The 26,385-nt window shown below is 37.0% G+C and overlaps 1 protein-coding gene across 3 annotated transcripts in view; it reads right to left on the reverse strand.

Moving 5' to 3' along the window:
* STX7 (syntaxin 7) overlaps positions 1 to 26,385 on the reverse strand; it is a 55,343-nt gene that overhangs the window by 13,831 nt on the left and 15,127 nt on the right. For all 3 annotated transcript variants that reach the window (XM_518745.8, XM_009452021.5, XM_054686328.2), the window contains exons 3-4: positions 3,874 to 3,943; positions 576 to 669 (exon numbers count right to left, since the gene is read on the reverse strand). In XM_518745.8, the coding sequence (XP_518745.1) occupies positions 576 to 669; positions 3,874 to 3,943 (164 nt within the window). The remainder of the gene's footprint in view (positions 1 to 575; positions 670 to 3,873; positions 3,944 to 26,385) is intronic.

Consider the following 26,385-nt stretch of genomic DNA (forward strand, 5'->3'; position numbering starts at 1 on the left):
ATTACAGGGCCTTACAGATTAACTCTCAGTAACATTCTGATAGTATGTCAAATACTGTGCATATTTAACTTGAGGCAAAAGACCCATTATGCTGGATTTCTCACCTCAGGTTTTCACACTGCTAAAAACTAGCTTATTATTTTGAGGCTATTTTAAAGTAATTCTTTTTCAGGCAAATAAAGCCTTATACTTTTAGCTAAGTAATAACTTCCATTAAATAAGCAGGGAAATAAATATGTGCCCCCAGGACACCTCACATCTTGAATGAGCCTGCATGTTCCACGCAGTCAGCCCCGGAAGGCCAGGAAATAATTACTCAGGAAGCATTTTCTGAGAACTTACTTAATTATGGGTCAGGGCAAATGCATGGAAATAATTTTTGCTTTATTGAACCACAGGATACTACCTGAGCAATTAAATATAGTTTTGTGTTCTGTGAACTAATCTCAAACAGAATTATTTTTGATTTCCTTTCTAGCATCATTTCCTTTCTAGCGTAACAGTTCAAAGATCCTATAGTGCACTGGGTTTTTTTCACATTCAATACATCAACAATGTGTCTTAAAGCTTGATACCTGTTCACTGGGGGTGGTGGGCAGAGATCCAAACTCTTTAATGTACTTATCTGTTTCTTTGGCAAGCTGGTTAGTATACTGCTGCTTCTGTTGCCTAAAGTGAGAAAACACGCATTACAGCCAAAGGACTAATATACTTCTTTAAGCTTCAACTCTGCCTTTTGAATCAACACTGATAAACAGTTGTACAAAAATTGCCTTTTCATAAACTGGCTCTCAACTTTCTCTATCAAAAAAAATTTCATATCCTATTCTTTGATAAATAATGAGCAAATATTACATGTCAGGTTCTTCACTCACACAGCGTAGGCAAGCTTAGAGAAATCAATTCAACGGCCATTTAGAAACACAGATGACTCGAATCAGAGGGAACCTGAAGGAGAGACTGTTACATGTCTGATCCTTTATGTTTGAGATACTGGGGATGTGGAAGCCCTTTATCTGCATCTCACACCTGGAAGGTCAGGTAAGCAAGAAAAGATTTGTTACCTTAGACTTTGCCCAGTTCCCAGATCTAGTTATATCTGGCCTCTCTTATTTCTCTATGTGAACATGTATATGCTATAGATACTTAAAAAAAGGGGGGGGGGAGGGGCCAGGCACGCTGGCTCACACCTGTCATCCCAACACTTTGAGAGGCTGAGGCAGGCGGATCACTTGAGGCCAGGAATTTGAGAACTGCCTGGCCAACGTGGCGAAACCCCATCTCTACCAAAAATAACAAAAATTAGGTAGGTGTGGTGGAGCATGCCTGTGATCCCTGCTACTTGGGAGGCTGAGGCAGGAGAATCACTTGAACATGGGAGGTGGAGGATGCAATGAGCTGAGATTGCACCACTGCACTCCAGCCTGAGCAACAGAGGAAAACTCTTGTCTCAAAAAATAAAAATAAAAAGGAAAGAGGCAATATTGGTACAAATTTACTATTATTTAAGTTTACGCTGGAAAAAATAATGGCATTTCCTTGTAAAGGGAAAGAACACAATAAATAAAAGAAGTAAATTATAGTCATCCCTCAGTATCTGCAGATTGGTTCCAGGACCCCTGTGGATACCAAAATCCGTTGATGCTCAAGTCCCTGATATAAAAAGGTATAGCATTTGCATATAACCTATGCATATCCTCCCATATCTTTAAATCATCTCTAGATTATTTATAATACCCAATACAATAATGTAAATGCTATGTAAATAGTTGCTATATTTTATAGTTCAGTTTTTTTTATTATTGTGTTGTTTTTTTTTCTCGAATATTTTTGACCTGCAGTTGGTTGAATCTGGGGATATATAATCTATGTAGTCAGAGTGCTGACTACATATCCATATTTTATCTAGCTATCTTATAAATTGAAAAGATTTCCAACTTAAAAACATGACACTAAAAAAAAGCTCATATTAATTGTGATGTTTTACAAATCACAACATCAGTACCTCTTATATATTTCATCTCATTTTAAATATGGTCTGGTCACACTTAGGGTCCTTTAAAATAATGAGATATTGTATAAGAATATGCTTAAGAATAGGGATCTGTATTTGACTGACAAAGGGTAATTAAAATCTATTTCTATCTCTATTTACCAAATACCCTATCTTTAATGCATTTTTGTAAATCTCTGGAAATCATAATATAGTCAAAGTTTTAAAAAGAAGACCTTAGGTTGGACATGGTGGCTCATGCCTGTAATCACAGCACTCTGGGAGGGTGAGGTGGGTGGACTGTCTGAGCCCAGAATTGAAGACCAGTGCCGGCAACATGGCAAAACACCATCTCTACAAAAAATACAAAAATTAGCCAGGCATGGTGGATGTGCCTGTATTCCCAGCTACACAGTAGGCTGAGGTGGGAGAATCAATTGAGCCTAGGAAGTCCAGGCTGCAGTGAACTGTGATAATGTCACTGCACTCCAGCCTGGGTGACAGCATGAGATCCTGTCTCAAAAAAAAAAAAAAAAATCCTTAGTGACTACGGATATATATTCAGAATCTTCATTATTAACTCTATCAAAATATTAGAACTTTTATGAATTATGTACTTCTATTCCATTTTACTTTAGTTTAATGAATTGTGGTTTATTATTTAGATTTGTAGCATTTTTACCATTCTGACACTTACCCACTGTGGAAAAATAAAATATAAATTAGAGATAATCGTAAGTCCTTCAAATTGTACTTCCTAAAAATATGAATTCCTATTACCTATCTTTTAATATCGTCCTCTTTGCAGTTTTCCCTCTATAGTTAATGTTGTTTAGAAGTATTGCTTACTAGATACATGTGACTTGAAATTTACAGCTGTAACAGTACTGAAATAAAATTTAAGAGTTAAGTTCTAAATGACATTGGGTAACTCGTTAAACCCGTAAGAGACATGAACAAAATGGAAACAGTTCTTTTGGTCTATTTCTCTTACTCCAATTCTGTAAGGTTTAAATGATAAAATATGTAAAAATACTCTGTAAAATCCACAACATACCACAGACAAAATATTATCACTATGACTGCTGGTCTTCTAACAGCATATTAATTTACTGGAATATGTACTATATAATTCATTATAACTTTTTTTTAAACGGAAGCTAATGCTCTCTGAAATTCAAGGATGTAGGTATAAACTTGTGGGGAGACAGCTCACGTAGCTGGTTATGTATTGGATCTAAACCAAATAAAACTCTGGTGACTGCGGAGATTTTTAGCTATGGAAAGTAAATCACATAAATTGAGATACTACAGTATAATTTTTCAACAGCTGTCAAAAACAACCTACCTAAAAACTGTAAGAAATGCAACTAAAGAAATTCTGCTTTGATAGGGAAAACCTATCAAGGAATTTTTTTTTTTTTTTTTTTTAAGACAGAGTCTTGCTCAGTCGCCCAGGCTGAAGTGCAGTGGTGTGATCTCGGCTCACTGCAACCTCTGCCACCCGGGTTCAAGAGATTCACCTGCCTCAGGCTCCTGAGTAGCTGGGACTACAGAAGCCCACCACCACGCCTGGCTAATTTTTTTATTTTCAGTAGAGACGGGGTTTCACCATATTGGCCAGGCTGGTCTCGAACTCCTGAACTTGTGATCCGCCCACCTCAGCCTTCCAGATCTTTAATATAAAAACACCTGCCTACTCCAGACAGGGAAAAATCTACACAAAAGCTTGGTACAAATGTATGGATAAGGTAGCAGAAAAACTCCATTGTTTTTCCATTTTTTCCTCCAGTAAACATAATACTACATACTGTAAAAGCAACAGAATAATAGCAATAGAGTTTTTTCTTTCTCTTTTATTTATTTAACTAGATACTTACAACTGTTGCCTCAATTCAGGTGAATCTTGAGGTGTTCCAAGTTGATTCAGAGTTCTTTGTATTTCCACAGCTATTATAATAGAAAATTCATGTATTAATTGTCACAAAAGTTAAGTTAACAGAAACAAAGAGTTAAAAATTAATATGTACAAGCAATTGGGCAGTTGAAAAGAGACAGAAAAACAAAGATGAAAATACAAAATATTAACTGGAAAAAAGAATAACTAAATGGTTTACTTAAATCTAATTAGTAACAAAAATTTTCAAGAGGAAATTGTGTGAGAATGTTAACTTGTGAAAATGCACTTATGACCCAAAAATACTATCTTCTTCCTTATCCCATCAGGATATTAAGTAAATACAAGGTCACACAGACTTTAACACTAATAGCATAAAAACTGTGAGGAAAATAAGTAACAATTACATATTTCATTAGAATATAATATAAATAAGTGTTAATAAATGAGAGAGGAATAGAATTAGAAAAAATCATTTTTCAATTATCCATGTAATAACTGATTTCAGCAAGATCATCAAAAAATGCTAAAATCACAGGACATTCACACAACTTAAATTACCACCACACAGATGACATTAATTATAAAAGATATAACTTTATCATATATAAATCTGTTGTCTGAAAACAAATGACCAAATTTAGCAGTGAGAATGGAAAAAACTGACATTATGAACCTTGTGGCATGCTGCAGCGAGAAAGTCACAATATGATCTGAGGATTTTTCTTGCCAAAATATTTAACATGAATCTAATCACAAAAAGAAATTAGACCAGTCTAGACTGTGGGACAATCTACGAGATTGTCCCTGGCGTTTAAAGACGTCAATGTCACAAAAGGGAAAAAAAAAGTTGACAAAGACAGAGGTGCTTTCTAAATTAAGGAATTAAAATACCCAAAAGACACTGTATGATTTTTGACTGGATTCTGAATCAGGAAAAAAGCAAGCACTATAAAGAAAATCATAGGGACAATTGGAGAAATTTGAATACAGAAAGTAAAAAACACATTAAACAAAAGTTGAAAAATGCCCACAAATGGTAAATCCAGGTGAAAGGTTCATTGTAGTATATACTTATATATATATATTTTGTGAGGTTTAGAAAAGATTTTAAAATAAAAAGTCCAGGGCTTAAAAGTCATGTTAAACTCACAATCCGGAAGTCTATGACTATTGCAATTTTTTTAAAAAAGGCTCTACACAAAAGGGGAGGACCTACAGTTTTATGTATGTGGGGACATAAATAAAATGTCATGGTACATAAATAAAACGTCAAGTAGAAATAAGCTGAAAATCCAAAGAACTCTTAACAATCTAACCCCCTCATTCTTTTTATTTAAATGAGTGGTTTACTTATATAGCTTAAATGCTTTAAAAATATTCATTATTTACATGCTCAAGGGAATGATAAAGTATTACAAAATGCAGGATAAGTTTTGGTCACCGCAAATGATGTAATAAATACTGCTTTTAAGTGAAAGCTGAAAAACAGAAACACTAGAGAAGAATCAAAGCATATAGCAACTCTTAGCGTTTGGCTAATTTAATAGGAATTTATTTTAGCTTTTTGGGGGTTGATTTTTCCTTTCATAAGACAAACAAATTTTGTTTGCCGTGTTTAACTTATGGCTGCTTATAATTAGCTATATATTCCCTCTCAACCTCAACAGATTTTCTTGAACTGCCTTATAGGGGCTTTATTTTCTTAAGCGTATTGATAATACAAACTGTAGTATGGACATCAATAGACTATTGGCAGGTATTTATCTCAACTCTAAAGCGTTATTGTTCTTTAGGAAAAAATCATAGCAAGTGAGAAAAAATAAATTATTTAATAAATGACACCAGGAAAAATGACTAACCATTTGGGCAGGGGAGAAAGAACCCTACCTCCCAGCATATAGCAAAATACATTTTTAATAAACCATTAATTTAAATAGTAAAATTGAAAATATTAAACTGCTCTAAGAAATATAAATGTTTTTATTATATGATCTTATACATGATCTTGGAGTAAGAGATATAAAATATTAGCTAAGCATGACACAAAACTAAAATCCACAGAGGAAAATATTGACAAATTTGACTACATAAAATAACTTGGTTAAATGTTATATAAAAAATGTGTACATATATCACAAGTATATATGTAAGTGTGTGTTCATATACACACGGGAGACAGTAACTGAAGGTTATGATGAGGAAAGAGGTTAAACTACAATGGTAATTATTTTTGGTAACAGAACAACAGCCCAGTAAAAAATGGACAAAGGTTATAATCTTGCAATTTACAAAAGGCAAATGTGTACATAACAAAACTTCAACTTCACTGATAATTAAACTTTTACATTTCTGATTGGTAAAAATTATGAAAAGCAGTTGAGAATATAATTACAATCAAAGGCCTTAAAAACAAAAGGTAAAGACTACATAATATATAAGAAAGAGGGAGCAATAGTCAATAACTACAAATAATTTAGAAAATGTCAGACAATCCAGTAGAAAAATGGGCCAAGACACGTGTATATCTATACAACAAACATGCACGTTCTGTACATGTATCCCAGAACTTAAAGTATAATAAAAAAAAGAAAAATGGGCCAAAAATAGGAACTTTAATATTCATGAATAAACTGAATAGCAAAAAAAGGACCGAAATGCATATCAATTTTGCAAAGTACAAACAAGTACACCACATGAATGCTATATAAAATTACTCAGCCAATTAAAGAATTGAGTAGAAATGGATTCTGACAGGCCCATGGGAGCCTAGTTCCACCATGTGGTAATTTCCGGTTTCTGAACAGATATACTGAGCAACCCCCAGTTCTCACTCATACTCCCTGAGTAAGGGCTCTTATGGAAGGAAGAAATCATTGGAAGCCCCTGGGGACCCACTCTAATAAAAAAATAAAACCAAGGGCATTATCTATTCCCTGGGAATTACTCAGAAATGCCACCATCAAGGACAGAAAGAGCAGGGAGTGGAGATGCCTCTCATTCCCATTTAACCGGCCTATCTGGAGGATGCAGAAGGCTAATGCTCATGATAACTAGCAAAAGCTTATTCACGTGGTGACTCCAACTGCAATGTTCCTCAAAATGTGATGGATTTACTACAACAGAGCATCACAATCTCTAGCAACTTGTATAGACCTGCTTATATGGCAAATACTTTTTGCTCTACCCTAAAGGACAGAGAACATGAGAAAGGATTTGCTATCAATGGGATGGGACATCAGCGAGCCTTCACAGGCTTATCTCACGGTTATGCACACTGTCTATCTTTGTACTACAATTTCGTTGTCAAGGATACGGATCATCTCCTCCTACAGGACACTACATTAGTCCAATACACTGGTTACGTCTGCTTTTAGGACCAGAAAAGCAGGAGGCAACATGTACTCTTAGATGCCTGCAAAGCATAAGTAAGCCAGCAGGTAGAAAATAAATCCATGAAAATACAGGGCAGTGTTTCCTCAGTGAAAAATCTTGGTGAATTAATCTGTAGATAACTGGCATACTTCTGCAAAGTGCTTTTCTTTGTAGCCTCAAGTACAAATGAGAAACAGACTTTTTATGCTGCTTCCACCCTTTACTGAATGACCCAAAGGTTACCAGCTTTAGCTTCAACTCCCAAAAAGAAAAGACCATCCAGCGAGTTCAAGTGGTGGTATAAGCAGATCTACAACTTGGCTTTAATGACCCAGCTGATGCAACGGTACACCAAGCCTGTGCAATTTCAGGGCACCGAAGAAAACTAGCAGCAAATCCCAATAGGAAAAACACAGGGGTCCCTTAGAATGTTGGAGCAAAACCTTCCTTTTGAGACTTGTTCTGACCTTGCTACTGAGCCCTGGATAGAATAAACAATGGTACAAGGTAACCAAGTGACTCTAGCTGTTCACCATGAATTGTGTCTTGTTGGTACAGCCTTTCTACATTTTGCTCTACATATGTCAGTCAGCCTATCCCTCACCCCAACTCCTGAAGCACTTGTTCAGTGAAATAATAAACTAGCAATGGCTGTCAGAACAAAAGCCACATATAGACTCAACAATATGGATTTCCCCTTACTCAGACTGACATGACCATGGGTATTGCCATACACCAATTTGCAGCAATAGCAATCTCATGTTATACTCTATTAAATCATTTTTGTTTGATTTTTTGTTTTAATTTTTTCATTCATCCTTTGGACTTCCCAGATGCACATCCATATGCTCTACAGAGATGATTTTACCCATTTTATTTTCTATGGCTAATTATCTTTACAAACACTTTCAATAACGTGCTAATTTAAAAATAAAAAGTAAACTAGTGATGTGCCGTTGTTGAGGGTTGACCCAACTAGCTGCTCCTTCCATCTTGGAGGAGGCAGAATTTTATATTCACTTCAATGGTATTACTCTGGGTTCTGTTATGCATCCTCTAAGCACCCACTGTGTCCCCTGCGGCCCGTCCCCACTCCCCCCACCCCATGCTTCTACCAGACTCCTAATCCACCTATTAGTCACAATCAAGGTGTTCCACACACCGATGCTTCTGATCAAGAAATTACAGAGAAAAAAAATTAACGGTGTTCCAAGGACAATGGGATTCACTGCTCTGCCATGTATTCTGTTATCTAGAAGCTGCTGGACTTCTAGAATGTTTACGGCCTACTGAGACTCAATCCTGGCACCACCTGGGAGACAAGCATCTTGGGAAACTGAAGTGCTGTCCTATAGGATCCTTATGGTCTCAAAGAACCACCACTCCAGGGTGCTGTTTCACCTACAGCCAGAAAGAAACTTGGATTTGGGAAGTAACAGGTCGAAGTAAAGTCCAATATTTCACGATTACACCTAATCATCCATTTGTACAATTTTTTCCATCTCTCAAGGTGACTTAGAGACAACATCCAAGGGAGGAAAACAATCATGTTTTCAAGACTACAACTGGTCATTTAGGGCCAAGGCAGTATGTTGATTGAGGTAATTATTAAGCGGAATTTGAGTTATGCTCATACACAAGTAAAAGGGAGATGAACTGGAGGGGGCCTGATAATACTGCCATCTTCAATCATAAAAGTGAGTACCACATAGCCTGTGAGCAGGAGCAACAAGGACCCAGGGCTGAAAATCTGGGTTATCCCAAACAGCTGAGGTGCTGAAAGAAGGCAAGAGGAAAGTGGAATGGTTATTATAACAGGAAAATAGTAATACAAACTGCAGCCTGTGATCAGTTGTAGAGTGATAACTTAGCACCTGCCAGTATTCTTTTTCTTGCTCTGCAATGTATATATTTAGATATATTAACTGTTCGTCTCCTTCCCTATTTCCTCCACTGTTATATATAGAATGTACCATTTGTGGTTACTCTGAGACACTGTTCCACAGGCTAAGGAATACTGCTGTTCAGTTTTGCTGAAAGAGGAGGAGCACACAGGAAATCACCCCCTAAATTTGGCATTGGCTACAGGAACTGAATAGACCTCAGTTTTATCCCTTCTGTGGAAATGGGAAAGGAGTTCTCGTTGCATGAGGGATAGCAGCAGTGTGTCACGCAGGAGCTTTTGTTTTTAAGCTTAGGTATGAAAAAAGGAAGCATGTTCACTGTAGAAAACAAAAGGGATCAATTATAGTGAAATTTATTTTGGGCCACCTAATACCCAAAACTACTATTAGATTGGGATCTTTTTGGTTATAATATTATGACCACTGAGAAGTAGCACCACAGAGCCAATCTTTGGAGGGGGAAAAAAACTGGTTGCTAAAGCAACAAAACTGTTTTAAGATTCTTTGAACATTGCTTACCTTCATTATAATACAGGTGATTAATAATGAAAGTATTAGTCACTATCACTAACAATCTAGTTATAATCAAAAGCTACATTTACTCTGTGCTTTTGGTTTTGTAGATTTAGGTTTTATAGATACTGAAATTTCTTAAAAATCAAAGGCTCTGGCTAACAACCTCCTTGTCACTCTGAAACAATTTTTTAAGATAATACAATGTCTCATAAAATGAAGCCTCTCAGAAAACAACCATTATGTTATTGCCTAATAGAATGCATTTAACTAATGAGAGCTTCTCATGAACAGAAATGGAAGACAAGGCCCCCTACACTTATGGAGCATACAAACTAGAAAAGGACAAAAAAACAAAACAAAAGTACAAACACCATATAAACTCAAAGAGGGAGCAGCAGCAACAAATGCTATAACAATGTTTCAAACAATGACCTATAATATGTGTGTTCTATTGGAGGACAATCCAAAAAGCTGTAATGAAGGTGGCATTTGTAATGGTTTGAAGGGTAAGAAATAGGACATTTCAGTTTGGAGATTCAAACCTCTAATATCATACTCAGACATACACTGAAATGATCAGAATACCTATTAGTCACCCTAACTAGAAGGCAAACTTCTTGAAGGCAAGGCCCAAGTTTTATTCATTTTGGTTTTTCCAGAATTTATCATATTGTTGACCCTCAATGAATAGTTTTATGAGTGAACCATAAAAAGAATACTGGAAAGATCAAAACTTACGTTAAATAATACGTATTTCTAAAACATACAGCATAAATAAATGGAGAATTAAGAAAGGTAGTTATGCCCATTTATTATTCATTCATTGATTCACTCGACATTTACTGGGCATCTGCTACGTACCAGGCACAGCGAGAGGGCTTCTGAACGTCAACATTAATTTGGTTGTATTCCTTTAAATTGAGCAGGTCTACACTTGAGGATCAATTAAAGGCATCATCTGATCAGGTGATAAAGGGCTTATAGGAACATAAATCTGAAACTACTAAATCAAATTTGGAAAAAATATTACACGGTATTAGTTCAATCCTATTTTATAAACAAAGAAGTTGAGAACCAGACAGAATAACTAACTTGTTCCAAAAACTATAGCTATTTAGTAGAAGAGCCAGGGTTAGAATGTAGATTTCTTGGTTTTCAAAAAACTTTTTTTCAATATGCTAAAAGGACTGAAAGTAAAAGATGTTAAAACACATTATTTCATAATCCAGGTGTGTGACAGTTGACAAAGCAAACAAAGAAAAAATAAGTGTGTCTAGATTGAAGAAGTAATTTGAAGGAGTTGAATTGAGATGTTAGATGTTTCCAGCAGTGCTCAAAGTAAGTTTAGGTCTGGCAGTGGATCACAAGGCTCCTTCTTCCCAGCTGAAAGTGATCAAGGAAGAAACGCCTGCTCTTTCTCTGGGTTTTATGAACTGCCAAGATTCCACAGACTTGATTTTATATACTACTAGCATTAGCCTCCTACACCAGGGTCAACAAATTATGGCCCGTAGAGCCTGAAACCTGGTTTTGTACAGACTTCCAAGCTAAGAACTGTTGCTACAGTTTTAAAGGGTTAACAAAAAAGAAAAAAAAAAAAAGAAAATGAAAGAAAGTCTAAAAGAATCTGCCCTTTACAGGGAAAGTTGGCCAGTCTTTGTCCTCAGTTATTAAAAATTACTAAAACCTTGTATTTAAAAACTCAACTTGGCATGTTATTTGAATGTACTGTCATCCTTCACTATCCCTAGAGGATTGGTTCCATGCTTCCCTCCATCCACCTCCCAAAGACAACAAAATCTGCAGATGCTCAAGTTTCTAATATAAAATGGCATAGTATTTGCATATAACCTATGCACATCCTCCTGGAAATCATCTCTACACTACTTACAATACCTAATATAAAATAAATGCTATGTAAATTGTTATAGTGTACTGTGTTTTATTTTTAAAATTTTTCTGAATATTTTTGTTCCATGGTTGGTTGAATCCATGCAGAATCCATGGAAAAGGAGGGCCTACTGCAGTCACTGCATTAAGTCTATCTAGTAAAATATTTAACAATGTTACAAAATTTCCATTGAACATGCATGTACACTGAGTTGAAGTTCTTTGATTCTCAGAATATGCTATTCACCCATCATAGGTGCTGGCTTGAGTACCTCATTTTCATCTGCTGCTCTTATACTAATTTAGAAACAAAACACTTTTTCATTCTTTTGGATGAGCATTTTTATAGCATATTTGCTGCAAAAATATTGTTAGCACTCTATCATGTTATTACTCTCTGGTTTTTGGCTATCTCCTAAGTTCTTCCCCTTCTAGAAGGTATGGATAGTAGGATATGTGGTTCACAGGATCTTCTGCGACACCCCAATTGACCATGTTCAAAAATGCTTGAGAAAAATAAGCTTAGAGAAAGGGAGATAAGAGGTTTCTAGTCAGATGACAAGCAGTATGGTGATCTGGAAAAATAAATAATCCTCCTACTTTCTCCCAAGTCCAGTCTGTAGGATTTCACTTCATTATCTAGCCTTAGGTGCTATGAATTTATAGGACAGTCATCTTCTATTTTGATTGGCATAGGTCCAATTAAAGAAAAAAACTCATGAAACAAGCCGCAGTTTTTCCAACCATAAAAAGAATTATTTAAGAATAAACAGTTTCTTGAAGAAAAGTTCATCTAATGCATACAGGTAGGATTAAATCAACATGTGTCTCTACGAGAATACAAAGAAAAAATTATTTTTGCATTATCTACAATTTTGAACTATCTGTACCACTACTCACTTCCACAGATGTGACTTTAAAGAGTATGTTACATTTTTCATAACAGAAAAATAATACCATTTCCTACACATCCGAAAAAGATGCACTACTGGGTCATCAAAAACAAAACAGTGTCCCGTTTCTGGCTCTTCTACAGCAATGAAGATCCATTCTGTTCCACGTGGGTCTGCTGCCATCTAGTGGATTATTTAAGAAGAAAGCTTTACAGTAAAGAATAGTTTGTCATAAAATTGTAGGCTGAATTTGGTATCAGGGGCTATTAATACATAATGTTACCACCTGTCAGACTTCACCAGCAAATGGATGCTGTCTGACAACTGAGACTGGCCAGGCTGTGGCGGCATGGCAGATCAACCTAACACACACACAGAGTACCTTCAAAGAACTGTCTCCAAATAACTAAGAATAGCTATCTTCTCTTTTAGCAGAAAACATCTGTTTTCAACGTAAAATAACCAACTTGTAACAGCCAAACATAGAAAAAAAAATAATGGTTAGTAAAATCCCTGGACAGGTGATTTTGAGATTCCAACACAGACTCAGACACATCACACTGAGGAAGAAGTACAATTGAAGGCTGACCAGCAAGTAGAGTTGGAGCCAGACAGCCTGATTTGGAAACCTTATCTCACTTCTTCCTGGCTGCTGACCCTGGGCAATTTACCTAATGTCTCCAAGCTATAATTGCTTCAACAGTGAGAAAGCACCTATTTCTCAGCTGTCATAAACTTTAACCGAGAACAACATAGGTAGGCACCGTGTACTGGATATAGTAAGCGCTCAACAGAGTCTGTTGTTCTCTTGAAGGTCAGAAATGAATAATAAGAATATTCTTATTAACGTTTTTTATTTAAATGCCACTTTATTGAGGTACAACTGACAAAGTGCATAAACTATAGTTTTACAAGTTTGGACATATGTGTACATCTGTAAAACCATCATCACACTTAAGACAGTTATTAGATTCTTCACCCTCAAAAGTTTCCTTGTTGTAGTTTGCAATTTCCTCCCTCCTGCATATCTCTGTTCCTTCCTCCCTCCATCACCAAGCAATCACTAATATGCTTTCTGTTGCTTTCTGTATTTTGCATTTTCTAAAGTTTTATATAAATGTAATCACAGAGTATTTACTCATTTTTGAAAAAGGATGGTGTCTGGCTTAAGTTAGCCTAATTATTTTATGATTCATCCATGCTGTGTATATGAATAGTGCATTCCTTTTATTGCTGAGTATTCCACTGTATGATACAACACTATTGATGGACATTTGTGTTGTTTCCCGTTTTTGTCCATTACAAATAAAGCTCCTATAAGTATATGCCCTACAAGTCTTTGTATGGGCATATATTTAATTTTTGTGTGTGGATAAATAGAAGTAGAATGGCTGGATAGTATGATAGGTGTTACATTTAGCTTTCTTAAATCAGTCAAACTATTTTACAAAATGGTGCCACTTTACACTTCCACCTGCAGTGTATGAAAGCTTCTGTTCCTCTACATCCTCTCCAGCACTTGGTATGCTCCGTCTTTTAAATTTTGCCAAATAGGTTAATAGTGGTATCCGTGCTTTTAATTTGTATTTTCCTAATAACTAATGATGTTGAACATCTTTTTATGTGCTATTTGTCATCTGTATATCTTCTTTGTTGAAGTGTCTGTTCAAATAACAACACTGTCTTCTGATCCATGATCAAGGTATATCTTCCCAATTATATAAGCTTTCTTTAATTTCAGCAATATTTTGTACTGTTCAGTGTTCAAGTGTTTCACTTATATTGCCTTCTAAGTATTTCATAATGTTTGATGTTATTGTAAATGCCAGCTTTTTAAATTTCAAATTTTTATTTTGATTGCTCATTGCCAGTATAGAGAAATACAATTTATTTTTGTACACTGATCATATACTTACTAAATTGACTTTTTTATCCTAGTAGGCTTTTTTAAAATTGTAGATTCCATCAGATTTTCTACATAGACATTTATGTCTGTGAATACAAATGGTTTTAATTCTTTTTTTCCTAATGTGAAGTCCTTTTATTTGTTTATATTATCCATCTGCACTAGATGGATCCTCTAGTACAATTCTGAATAGAAGTGGTGAGGGCAGACATCCCTGTCTTGTTCCTGATCTTATAAAGGAAAGCATTCTGTCTTTCACCATTAAGTGTGACACTCTATAAGTTTTCATAGATGATCTTTTGCCAGGTTAAAGAGCTCACTTCTACTCCTAGTTTACTGAGAATTTTTGTTAGGAATGGAAGTAGAATTTGTCAAATGCTTTTTCTGCATCTATTGAGATGATTATATAGGTTTTCTTTTTAAGTTTGTTAACATAATGAACAATATTTATTGCTCTTTCAGTATTAAACCAACCCTGAATTCCTGGGATATACTCCACTTGTTATATCCTTTTAAAATATTGGTGATTTGATTAGTTAAATTTTGTTTAAATTTTTTGCATTTATGTCATGAGATGAAATGGATGTGTAGTGTTTTTTTCTGGGTTTTTTTTTTTTTTTTTTTTTTTTTTTTGAGACAGAGTCTTGCTCTGTCATGCCCAGCCTGGAGTGCAGTGGCGTGACCTCAGCTCACTGGAACCTCCCGCTGCCAGTTCAAGCAATTCTCCTGCCTCAGTCTCCCAAGTAGCTGGGATTACAGGTGCCCGCCACCATGCCCAGCTAATTTTTGTACTTTTAGTAGAGACAGAGTTTCACCATATTGGCCAGGCTTGTCTTGAACTCCCGACATCAGGTGATTCGCCAGCCTCAGCCTCCCAAAGTGCTGGGATTACAGGCATGAACCACTGCACCCAGCCTAGTGTTCTCTTCTTTTACTGTCTTTATCTGGTTTCAATATAAGGATTATGCTGACCTGCTAAAACGAATTCTTCAATTTTTTGGAACAGTTTGTGTACAATTAGTTAAATATTTGATAGATTACCCTAGTGAAGATATTTGAATCTGGTTCTTTGTGAGAAGGTTTTAAGTTGTAATTTCAATTTCTTGATATAGAGCTAGGCAGGTTACTGACTTCTTTTTGAGTGAACTTTGATAATTTGTGTCTATCAAGGAATTTATCCATTTCATCTAAGATGTCAACTTTATTGTCATAAAGTTGTTTATAATACTATCTTAATTGCAGCCATAAAAAAAATGAGTTCATGTCCTTTGCAAGGATATGGATGAAGCTGGAAACCATCACTTTCAGCAAACTAACACAGGAACAGAAAAGCAAACACTGCATGTTCTCACTCATAAGTGGGAGTTGAACAATGAGAACACATGGACACAGGGAGGGGAACATCACACACCAGGGCCTGTCAGGGGATGGGGAGCAGGGGAGGGAGAGCATTAGGACAAATACCTGATGCATGTGGGACTTAAAACCTAGATGATGGGTTAGTAGGTGCAGCAAACCACCATGGCACATGTATACCTATGTAACAACCCTGCACGTTCTGCACATGTATCCCAGAGCTTAAAGTGAAATACATAAAATAAAAACCATTTCAAAGGAAAAAACCTTTAAATATATGATAGATTCTGTAATGTACAGAATATATGTAAATATGTATAGATTTTTACATATAAAATATGTAGAATTTACAATATATCATCTCTCTCATTCCTGATATTAGTAATTTGTTTCTTCTATTTTTTTTCATGTTCAGTCTGGTTAGAGGTTTATCAGTTCTATTGATCTCAAAGAAATAGCTTTCGGTTTCATTGATTTTTTTTCTCCCTTCGATTTCCACTATGATTTGTATTTCCTTTGTTCTGCTGACTTTGCAATTTCGGTTGTTTTTTCTAAATTTCTTAGGGTGAAAACTGACGTCATGATTTGAGACCTGTCTTCTTTTCTAATACAGGTGTTTAGTGCTCCCTTAAGTACTGAGTTAACACCATCCAACAAATTCTGATATGTGATGCTTTCATTTACGTTCAGTTCAGAATATTTTCCAATTCCTCTTTTTGGCTTTCTCTTTGATCCATAGCTTATTTGAAATGTGTTTGGTTTTCAAACATTTGGGGATTTTCCAGGGATCTTTCTGTTACTGAGTTCTAATTTAATTTCACTGTATTCAAGGAATATTATCTTGTATGACTTGAATCTTTTAAAGTTTGTTGAAACTCTTGATTAATGCCAGGAATAGAGTCTATCTTAATAAATGTTCTGGGTGCACTTGAGAAAAACGTGTGTTCTGCTGTTGTTGAATAGACTGTTCTATAAGTGGCTGTCACCATCAAGGTGATTAGTACTTTGAATCTTCTGTATCCTGATTTTGTATCTACTTGTTCTATCAATTATTCAGAGAAGGGTACCGAAAGCCATAATTGTGGCTTTGTCTATTTTCCTTGCAGTTTTGTCAGTGTTTGCTCCATGCATTTTAAAACTGTCTTATGGGGGAGTTCTCAGTTTTTTTAAGTGTTCAGCTTCTTATTTACATTTCTTGACTATCTAATGTGAACCATACTTGAGTGCTAATACTTAATAATCTATGATATAATTATAAGAATTGTAGAGATGATAAATATCAATTGACATAAGATAGTTATAGCCCGTAATTGGGAGGGAGGAGTCAGCTACTATGTGCCAGTGACATGTATCTAGCAGTTGCATATAAGTGACATATTTAAAAGAGGACTAGAAAAAAAAATCTAAATATTGAAAGAAACAAACTCTGTTTTAGACTCCAATCTTTCCTCGTCTATCAAACCCTCTAGCTTTGTTAGCGGGTAGTTTGGAGTGTTAAACAAAGTGATATAGGCCAGGCGCAGTGGCTCGTGCCTGTAATCCCAGCACTTTGGGAGGCCAAGGTAAGCAGATCACTTGAGGCCAGGAGTTCGAGACCAACCTGGCCAACACGGCGAAAACCCATCTCTTCTAAAGATACAAAAATTAGCCAAGTATGGTGGCACACCCCTGTAGTCCAAGCTACTCGAGAGGCTGAAGCACAAGAATAGCTTGAACCCAGAGGAAGAGGTTGCAGTGAGCCAAGATTGTGCCACTGCACTCCAGCCTGGGTGACAGAGTGGGACTCTGTCTTAAAAAAAAAAAAAAAAGGTGATATATATGTAAACATTTTAGAAATGGCATAGATCTTTGTAAGAATAAAAGTACAAGATGTTATTACTCATAAGTCTTGTACAATTAGAGTTAGGATCCAGGTTCGTTATAGGGTACAATGTGTAGAGAAAAATGTATCATTAGAAATACCCATGTCTATCTATTTTTCAAGAAAAACCAAGAAAAGTGTATTAAAATTCTAAAAAGTGTATCACAAGTAGAAAAACTTCCTGGAGAATCTGAAGGATGGCTACTAAAATAATTCTGGCTTTTCCCCTCTAGCACTAGTATATCTCATGCTCTGTCTTATGACCTGAAGAGAACACTTGTCTTCTTTGTGAGCAAAAGCACTGATCCAAACTGCAGAGACGAGAAAGGGTGGGAAGGGAGATGGAGAAGGATCTTCTAAAGGATGAGTCTCGAGGCTGGAAGCTCAATGGAGAGCATCCACCTGCAAGGCCCAACTACACTGGCTTCCTGTGCTCCCCTTCCCAGCACAGAATATCTGAAGGCATAGCCCGCTTCCACAAAGCAATCTCAAATTTACAACACACTTAATTTTCACTTTGTCATTGGTTCTCTTCCCGGATACTTTAAAGGTAGAAAGGCATAAAGGTCAAATCAGTGGAAATTTGGGGGCATTTTAAAGCTATTGTAGATTAATAAAGGGTTAAATCTGAGGGCACAGTTCTTAAAAATAAAGTACAAAAACAAGTCATCTAAAATTGTATGTAAACAATAATTTGGACTTCTAGATGGCTGGAACATTACAAGCTGGGTCTTTTAGCAAATTTATTCATCCTAACATTTTTCACATGGATCTGCTCAGTTTACCTGCTCTGAGGTAGTCTGGAATCAGAAGCAACAACGGTTCCATAACAATGTGTGATTTGTGTAAGAAGCAAACAGGAAAGGACTGGGCAGTGGTGAGGCCTTGCGCCTTGCAGTTCCCCAACCCCGCTGACACATCTTTTGCCCATCGTGATGAGCTTCCTTCCTGTCACCCACTCGAGGGCCCAATAATTCTCCTACTGCTCCAAAAGCAGCTGAATTGTTGTCACGAGTTCCCCTCTAGTTTACAGGCAGTGATTCCCAAACCTTTTACTTCAGTCATTTCTGATCAGTTCTAACTGCCAACACATGCTGGCAGCTGTTTCTAAAACACTGAAAATCGATTTCTGCTTCTTATAGAAACACGGTAGAAGCATGTTTCTGAATATTCCTCCTTCTTCCCTCCTCAAGGCATATTATAGAATGGGGGAGCAGGTAGAAAACCCATAAAAATTACATTTTCAGAGAAATTAACACAAAATGTGTAAATATGACCAAATTCTCAAAAACGTGTACATACGGCCAAAAGCAACAGAAAATAGCAGGTCCTGAGCAGGAAGCCGTATGGGTGGGGTGGAGAATAACCGGGGTTGCAGAGCTCCACACTGTCACCAGCAAATCATCAGAAGAGCTGATCCCACCCGGAGTGGGAATGGGCAGAAGCAGGGCTGAGAAGCACCGGGGACTCTGCTGGAGAAGGTGGGAAAAGGAGACGCGGAACAGATTCAGGAGGCCGTGGGCTGCCGACCCTACTCAAAAACCAGGTGGGGAACACCTTGGAAAGAGGTGTCTGTGCATCTTGGAGTCGATGAAGTGATTGGGATGACATCAGGGATGGAGCGGGAAGCCCTCCTACACCAGGCTAGGGGCTGAGAGGCAGAGGAGGAAAGAAACAGTCCCTCGGTGCAGTGCAGCACAGCACAGCACAGCAGAGAGAATAGAGCCCTTGAGCAGAGAAATGGGCACTTCCCTCTCCCTTCACAGGAATCTCCTGCCAGGAAATTCAAACTCATTCCATTGAAAAACAAACAAAAAAATGGGTAGAGTAACCACACAAAAGACTATTTTAAAATGTGGAAAAGAACAGTAAAACTCCCTAAAAGAACTCACAGCAGGAGAACATGTTGCCACAAAGTGAATATGGTAAAAATTATACCCCAAAATACCCACAGGATTAAAAGAAAAAAAAAAAAAAACTCAATGAAGTAATCACAGTTTAAAGGAAGATCACAAAAGAACTCTTAAGAGATGGCCAGATAACATGCATGCACTGACTAACTAGAGACTGAAGGAACTCAGAAAAGAAGGACAAATTCAAAAATAAAGGCCCCATGACAAGGAGCACAATAACAGACAGACGCAGAACACATCAGGCCCCATGATCACCACCCACTGCAGGTTTAGTCATTTTAGGTTCCTTGGGCCGCCCCTCACTCTTCATTGGTTGTAGTTTCTGGCTCGCTGCCATTCTGTCCAACATGACTCCTATCTTAATTTTTTTGTGATTTCAATACACAGGCTGACGATCCTTCCACCATCCTGCTGGCCTCCATTCTTTGCACACGTCTCCTACTGAAATGATTCTGTCCTCCACCCTCCCTCAGCCACACACTCCAAGATCCCATCAAACACCTTCTCATTACCAGGAACTGTCACTCTTCCATAATCTTGGTTTCAGGCAATCTACTTAGAAATCACCTCCTGCATGTCCAGCTCACTCCCCTGGCCCCAACTCCAACCTGCCATCCATTGATCCTGCCACTCTGCCACGTTTCCTCACCTCCAATGTCGTCACCCACTCCCTACCCAACTTAAACTCTGGAGTCAGTCCATATCCAGACTCTTGCATATATCTTAAGCCCCTCTCTCCCTTCTTAACCACTTGACAAAGTCTAAAATTCTGGTTGAGTCCAACATTGCACTGCCTCTGCACCAGCACTGCACTCCTCTCCTCATAACCCTTGCTCCACCCAGAGTAAAAGTCCTTACACAGCCTGCAAGGCCCTACCTGACCTGGTCCCAACTCTCTCTCCTCCCTCCTCTCCATTCCTCTAATGGCCAGGGGTGCTTACCTCTGAGGGCCTATGGACATGCTATTTCCCCATCTAAAATACTCTTTCCCTAGATACTGTGGGACACATTCCCTTCCTTCCTTCAAATATGTGCTCAACGAGGAACTCCTCAGTATGGTCCATCCCGACTTCCCGTGCACCCTATTTATCAAATGCAAACCCCTCTCCAGCACATGCCGGTATGTTTTTGTCATTGTTTCTTTTTGTAACACTTAACATCTCCTTCTAACATATGACATAATTTACTTATTTATTTTATGTCTGTCTTCTCTCATTAAAGGTTCACTCCATAAAGGCAGGTATTTTTATTTTATTCGCTGACATAGCTTCAGCATCCAGACAGTCCCTAGCACATCACAGGTGTTTAATAAATACTCACACAGGGAATGAACATAAATGCACAAGTAACACCCTGGTACAATATACAGCATGATCCAAATACACCATGTTATATGAACCAGACTCTCCTGGGCTCAAATACCAGCTTTGCCACTTAACAGTTGTACAAACTTGAGCAAGTGACAACCACTCCAAACCTACATTTTCTCACCTGACCAGGGTGACTGGAAGATCAAAAACAATGCATAAAAAAAGGAATAAAAGATACCTAATACAAGGCACAAAGTAAACAGTTAATTGAAAATAGTTTTAAAATACTAGCTTACATATCTTCCAGAAAGAGATTATTGAACAAAGCAGGGTATATAGGAAATACCATACAACTAAAATCACTGGATGTACTTGGGCCACCCTGCCCCACTCTCCTCCCATGCCCAGCAGCAAGGCAGTGTACTGGGTATTCACAAATAAGCAGGCCTTGGCTGGATATCTGTTGAAGGTTTCCATGCTCCCAAGCAGGAGAACAGTCCACAGACTAGGACAGTATCTTGGTGATGTCTGTGGGCATTTTCTTTGACTTTATATGGAATAAAAGGCAAACTATCTTAAAGAAGTAGGTGGCCATACTCAATATAATTAATACATAACTTCAAATAATGATCATGATAATGATACTATAATGAGAAAGAAGAGTAGGAAAATAAATGTACCAAGACTTGCAGAATAATATCTTGTATGACTTTTAGTTTTTTCCTAAGCAACTAATAGGCACACCAATTAACAATTGCTTTAAGAAAAAAAGTTTGGATTAAGTATAAAGGGCAATCACTGTTTGATATGGTTTGGCTGTGTCCCCACCCAAACCACATCTTGAATTGTAGCTCCCACAATTCCCACATGTTGTGAGAGGGACCCAGTGGGAGATAATTGGATCATGAGGGTGGTCATTCCTGTGCTGTTCTCATGATAGTGAATAAGTCTCATGAGATCTGATGGATTTATAAAGGGGAGCTCCCCTGCACAAGTCCTCTCTTGCCCATGGCCATGTAAGAAGTCCCCATGCTCTTCCTTCGTCTTCCGCCATGATTGTGAGGCCTCCCCAGCCATGTGGAAATGTGATCCATTACACCTCTTTTTCTTTATAAGCTACCCAGTCTCAGGTATGTCTTTATTAGCAATGTGAGAATGGACTAATACACTGTTCAATAAAAACATTGTTCAGTAATTGGTGAAAACAACAAAAAGGGATCAAAGAGATGAGGACCATAATTGCCAAAATCACTACAGGAAACCAAAACTAAATGCCAAGCTTAACTTATACTGTTCGATTCCTACTTCAGCACCAAATCAACCAAAATCTACAGAGGGACAGCCTCACAGGGCAGTTGAGTAGCCACTACACAACTAACCATGAATATGTGTAATCAAAGAGAAACTACCCTGTCATACAATTACTGAGCATAGATCATGTTGGAAAAAAACTAGTAATTATTATAGAAATTCTTAAATAAATGTAGTATCAAAACATACACATGAGGATTTTTATCACATGGTCACCATGACACTTTATCTACAGAGAACTCAGAGGATTCATTTGTGGAGGCACCACAAATGGTTAAGTTCTCAGGTTTTTAAACATATACACTTAGGATAAAATGTCTGTTAATGAAGGATTAATTAAAATCATTTAATGGCATAACCACATAAAAAAGTAAGCAACCAATAACAAGAGAAAAAAAAAGTAAGCACCAAAAAACCTGTATAGTGTGATCTCAATTTCATTAAAAAATGAACGAATAAAATTATGTGTAAATACTTCTGTAGCCAAGACATGAGCCCTTTATCTCTGGGGGCCAAGGTTTTAGTAGGAAAGTAAAAAAATAAGTAAACAATAATAGTACTTTAATTTACTGATAAAAGGCAATATAAAAACAAAACAGGTTAATGAGAAAAAGAATGACTGGAGGAAGCAAAATGATAAGGCAGGGAAGACATTGCTAAACAAGTGAGCTTTGGGCCCTAAGACCTGAATGCCAGAAAGAAACCAGTTACATGTAGATCTGGGAAGATGTCTGAAGCAGAAGAGGAGCAAGTGCAAAGGCCCTGAGGTGAGGATGAGCTGACTGTTCATTAAGCAGAAAGAAGATCTACCTGGTGGAATGTGGAGCAGCAGAGCAGCACCATGGGAGAGAGTGGTAGTTGACAAGTGGGGGCAGGGATCAGATCTTGGGGATACTGTGGGGCATGGTGGGGATTTATATCTGATTATAAAAGCCACAGAATTTAACTGTTGCCTTTCAAGCTATAGGATGACATGATCTGATTTACAGTTTTACAGGTTTACCTTGGCAACTATTTGGAGAAGACTGAAAGAGGCAGGAATGGAAGTGAGAACAATTTGGAGACTGCAGTCATCCAAAGAAATAGCAGCAGCTTGGGCATATGTGGTAATGGCAGAGATGGAGAGACACAGACAGATCTGACCGGTAGAACCACTAAGATTTACACTTAGATTAAACAGAGGGAGTGAAGACACCCATTACTATGGTTTGGGGTTGGAACCAAGGGTAAGAAAGTTCATGTTCAGGGCAGAAGCATATGTATGGTTCACAGATAGGAGAGTGAGGGATAAAGCTCCTTGAAGCATCTTGGAGCCACATCTTAAAGATTTAGTTCATAAAACAAAGAATTCACTCATATCCGGCCATAAACACCATGTTCAGTCATAAAGGAAAAGTCACTGAAGAGAAGAAAAGTTGTCACACTCTGTTAAAATTTCCTTGGACAAGATAGCAACTTTCACATCTATCTCTGTTTTATGTCAGCACCTTAGGCATGAAGAAAATCACAATGAAATAAAAACTACTGAAGTTTTTCTCCTCTAAGTGGGGGAAAAAAACCATCCAACCACATTTTCAGATGTGCAATCTTAGACATAAATATTTCAAACAGCATTTTAGAAGGAGGGAAGCAACAATTTTTCAACTCTTTTTCCTTTAATAAACTGCCTTCCCATCCCACCAACAGACTACCCCAGAAAAAAAGGAAACATTCTTAATTCCTGAGTAAATATATGGTTCCAATAAATTCATTAATTTCTCAGGACTGGAGCTCCTTTTTTAGAAAAATATTTGCCCTGGCACCAAAAAAAAAAAAGTGATAATATTAGCTTCCCTTTTGTGCAGTCATGTGTTAAAATGCAAAAACAAGTGTCCCCTTCACCAGACCCTAACTAATTAAAAGAACTGTGATCATTCTAAAAGTAACAAAAGGGCTCACACTTTTACATAGACTTTTAATTTCATCTCAAAGAACCTTATGGGGACAGGAGCCATGCACCAATTCTTAATAAACAATTTTGAAAAGTATACTTGCAGCATAGGAAGCTAATTATAACACAGAGAAACCAAAAACATCTGTTTCGATTTTAAACTAAAATCTATGCTGAACTAATACCTTTAATCTGTAGGAGAGATGATTAAAAATGAAACAAGTGAAGATTCAACAAAAATATTTTTCAGTCACCTTCTCTTAGCACTTAAAAGCTTACGTTCATACTTTATGTGCCCCTAGAAGGTTCTGTCTTTCCAAATTTTCTGGAAAAAAACACACATACACAAGCCCATGTGATACATGATGCATATTTTAGCAGAAACTTCTATACTCATAAATTCTGATGAGTAGATTTTATGTTTCCAATATATCTGTTTTATTCACTTTCCAACTTTAGCCACACTACATCTTCCTCTTTCAGGTTATTATTTAAAAAAAAAAAATACTCAAATGCGAGAATTCACATTAGCACTAGTGGAAAGGCTTACTATGTTATTTAGGAGTTAGGGAAATTTTTATCTCAAGGACTGTGTTTCATAGCTATTCTCATTTCTATTCACCAATTTCCTTCAATACAAAATTTTGTTAATTCTGACAGGATACAAACCTCTGTGCCCCAGCTTTCCCATCTCCTAACACTTAAAAATAATACATAAGCCTTGGTGGAACTCTAGCTAGTCTTGAGTGTGATGGCTTCTTCAATTATGGGATTTTATGAGCATGCATTATGGATTCAGATATGGCAATCCGCCTCTTAACAACACATAAAATAATCTTGTACCTGTTAGAAGAGTTTTGGGACTCTTAAAAAACTTTGGTTAGAATTATTGCCTGTTAAAGTTTGAAGAGACCATAACCTAGCCCACAGAAAATACACATGAGAAAACCATGTCTTGGAAGGTTCGAGAGCTTACTCAAGGTCACACTGCTATTTGGATCTGATTTCAGGAAATGTACATGCAATCACATACAGCTTGCTTGATTAGAAATGTTTCCTATTATCTCATTGATTTCTTTAGCTCAGCTACACTCTAAAAACTCTGATTCTAATCAGAGAATTGCAAAAGTAAATCATGAGAAACCTATGACTAAAATGAATAAAAAGCTGTAAACATCAAATGTTGACAAGGACTTTGAGCAGCACAAACTCTGATACACTGGCTGTACTCATATCTGGTACAACCACTTTAGGACACTGTTTAGCTGTTATCCACAAAAGCTGAACATAAACATATCCTATGAGCCAGTAACCCAATTCCTTCACATACATGCACCAAAAGAACATGTAAGAATGTTCTGGGAAGCACTGTTCATCCTAGCAAAAAATAAAAACAAAATCAAAAACTGGAAACACTACAACCAGTAGAAAGAATAAATAAATTGTGGTATGTTTAAATATGGAATACTATACAGTAACGAAAACAAATGACCTGCAGCTGCATGGATGAATCCCACAAACATAATGTAAGAAGCCCATCATAAAATAATTCTATTTGATTATTGATTCTATTAGATTAAAAAAAGGAAAATTAATCAATGATGTTAACAAAGTCAGGACACTGGTTATCTCTGAAGGGCATGGAGGGGTGTAAGCACAAGAAGGTTTTAGGGGACTAAGGAATGTTCTATTTCTTGACATTTGTGGTAATACAATAGAAAATTTATTCAGCTATACACAAATAATTTGTCTAGTACTCAATGTATACATTATACTTCCATTTTTAAAAAGTCTGAAAAAGCAAGCCTGTGTTTACTTATGTGATGTATTTTGATATATTGATTCTGCTGCTTTTAAAAACATGAGTTTCTCTGTGTGTTCTCAAGACATTTTTCTATGTTGTTTGTGTTTGGGCAAGGATGAATGGCCCTTGTGAAAATGCCTACTCTGGTTTACCTATATGATAGGTACCTTATACTTATAAACCCACAAAGGCTTGCTTATCCTTATACTATACATCACAGCTAGGAGTATGTCTGACAGAAAATACGGAGAAATGATAGAAGGTAAACAGGCATAGATGTTGCTAATAAAAATGTCACTTTTGAACATCTCAATCCAAAGTTTGAAAACTAAATCTAAGCCTTTCTAAGAGGCATGGTGATCTTCTAGACCTGTGATAACAAACGATTTTGTTTGCCTGCCAACTCCAGTCTACTGGGAATGGTTGCCTGGAGCCTTGGGTTGAAAAAGACTGGATGGCATGCTAGGCCAGCAACAGAGAATACTGTCTATGCCATGGGTAAAAGATGGAGCATGGGTGGCACAAG

This window comes from Pan troglodytes, chromosome 5 (assembly GCF_028858775.2).
Source record: "Pan troglodytes isolate AG18354 chromosome 5, NHGRI_mPanTro3-v2.0_pri, whole genome shotgun sequence".
Lineage (NCBI taxonomy): Eukaryota > Metazoa > Chordata > Mammalia > Primates > Hominidae > Pan > Pan troglodytes.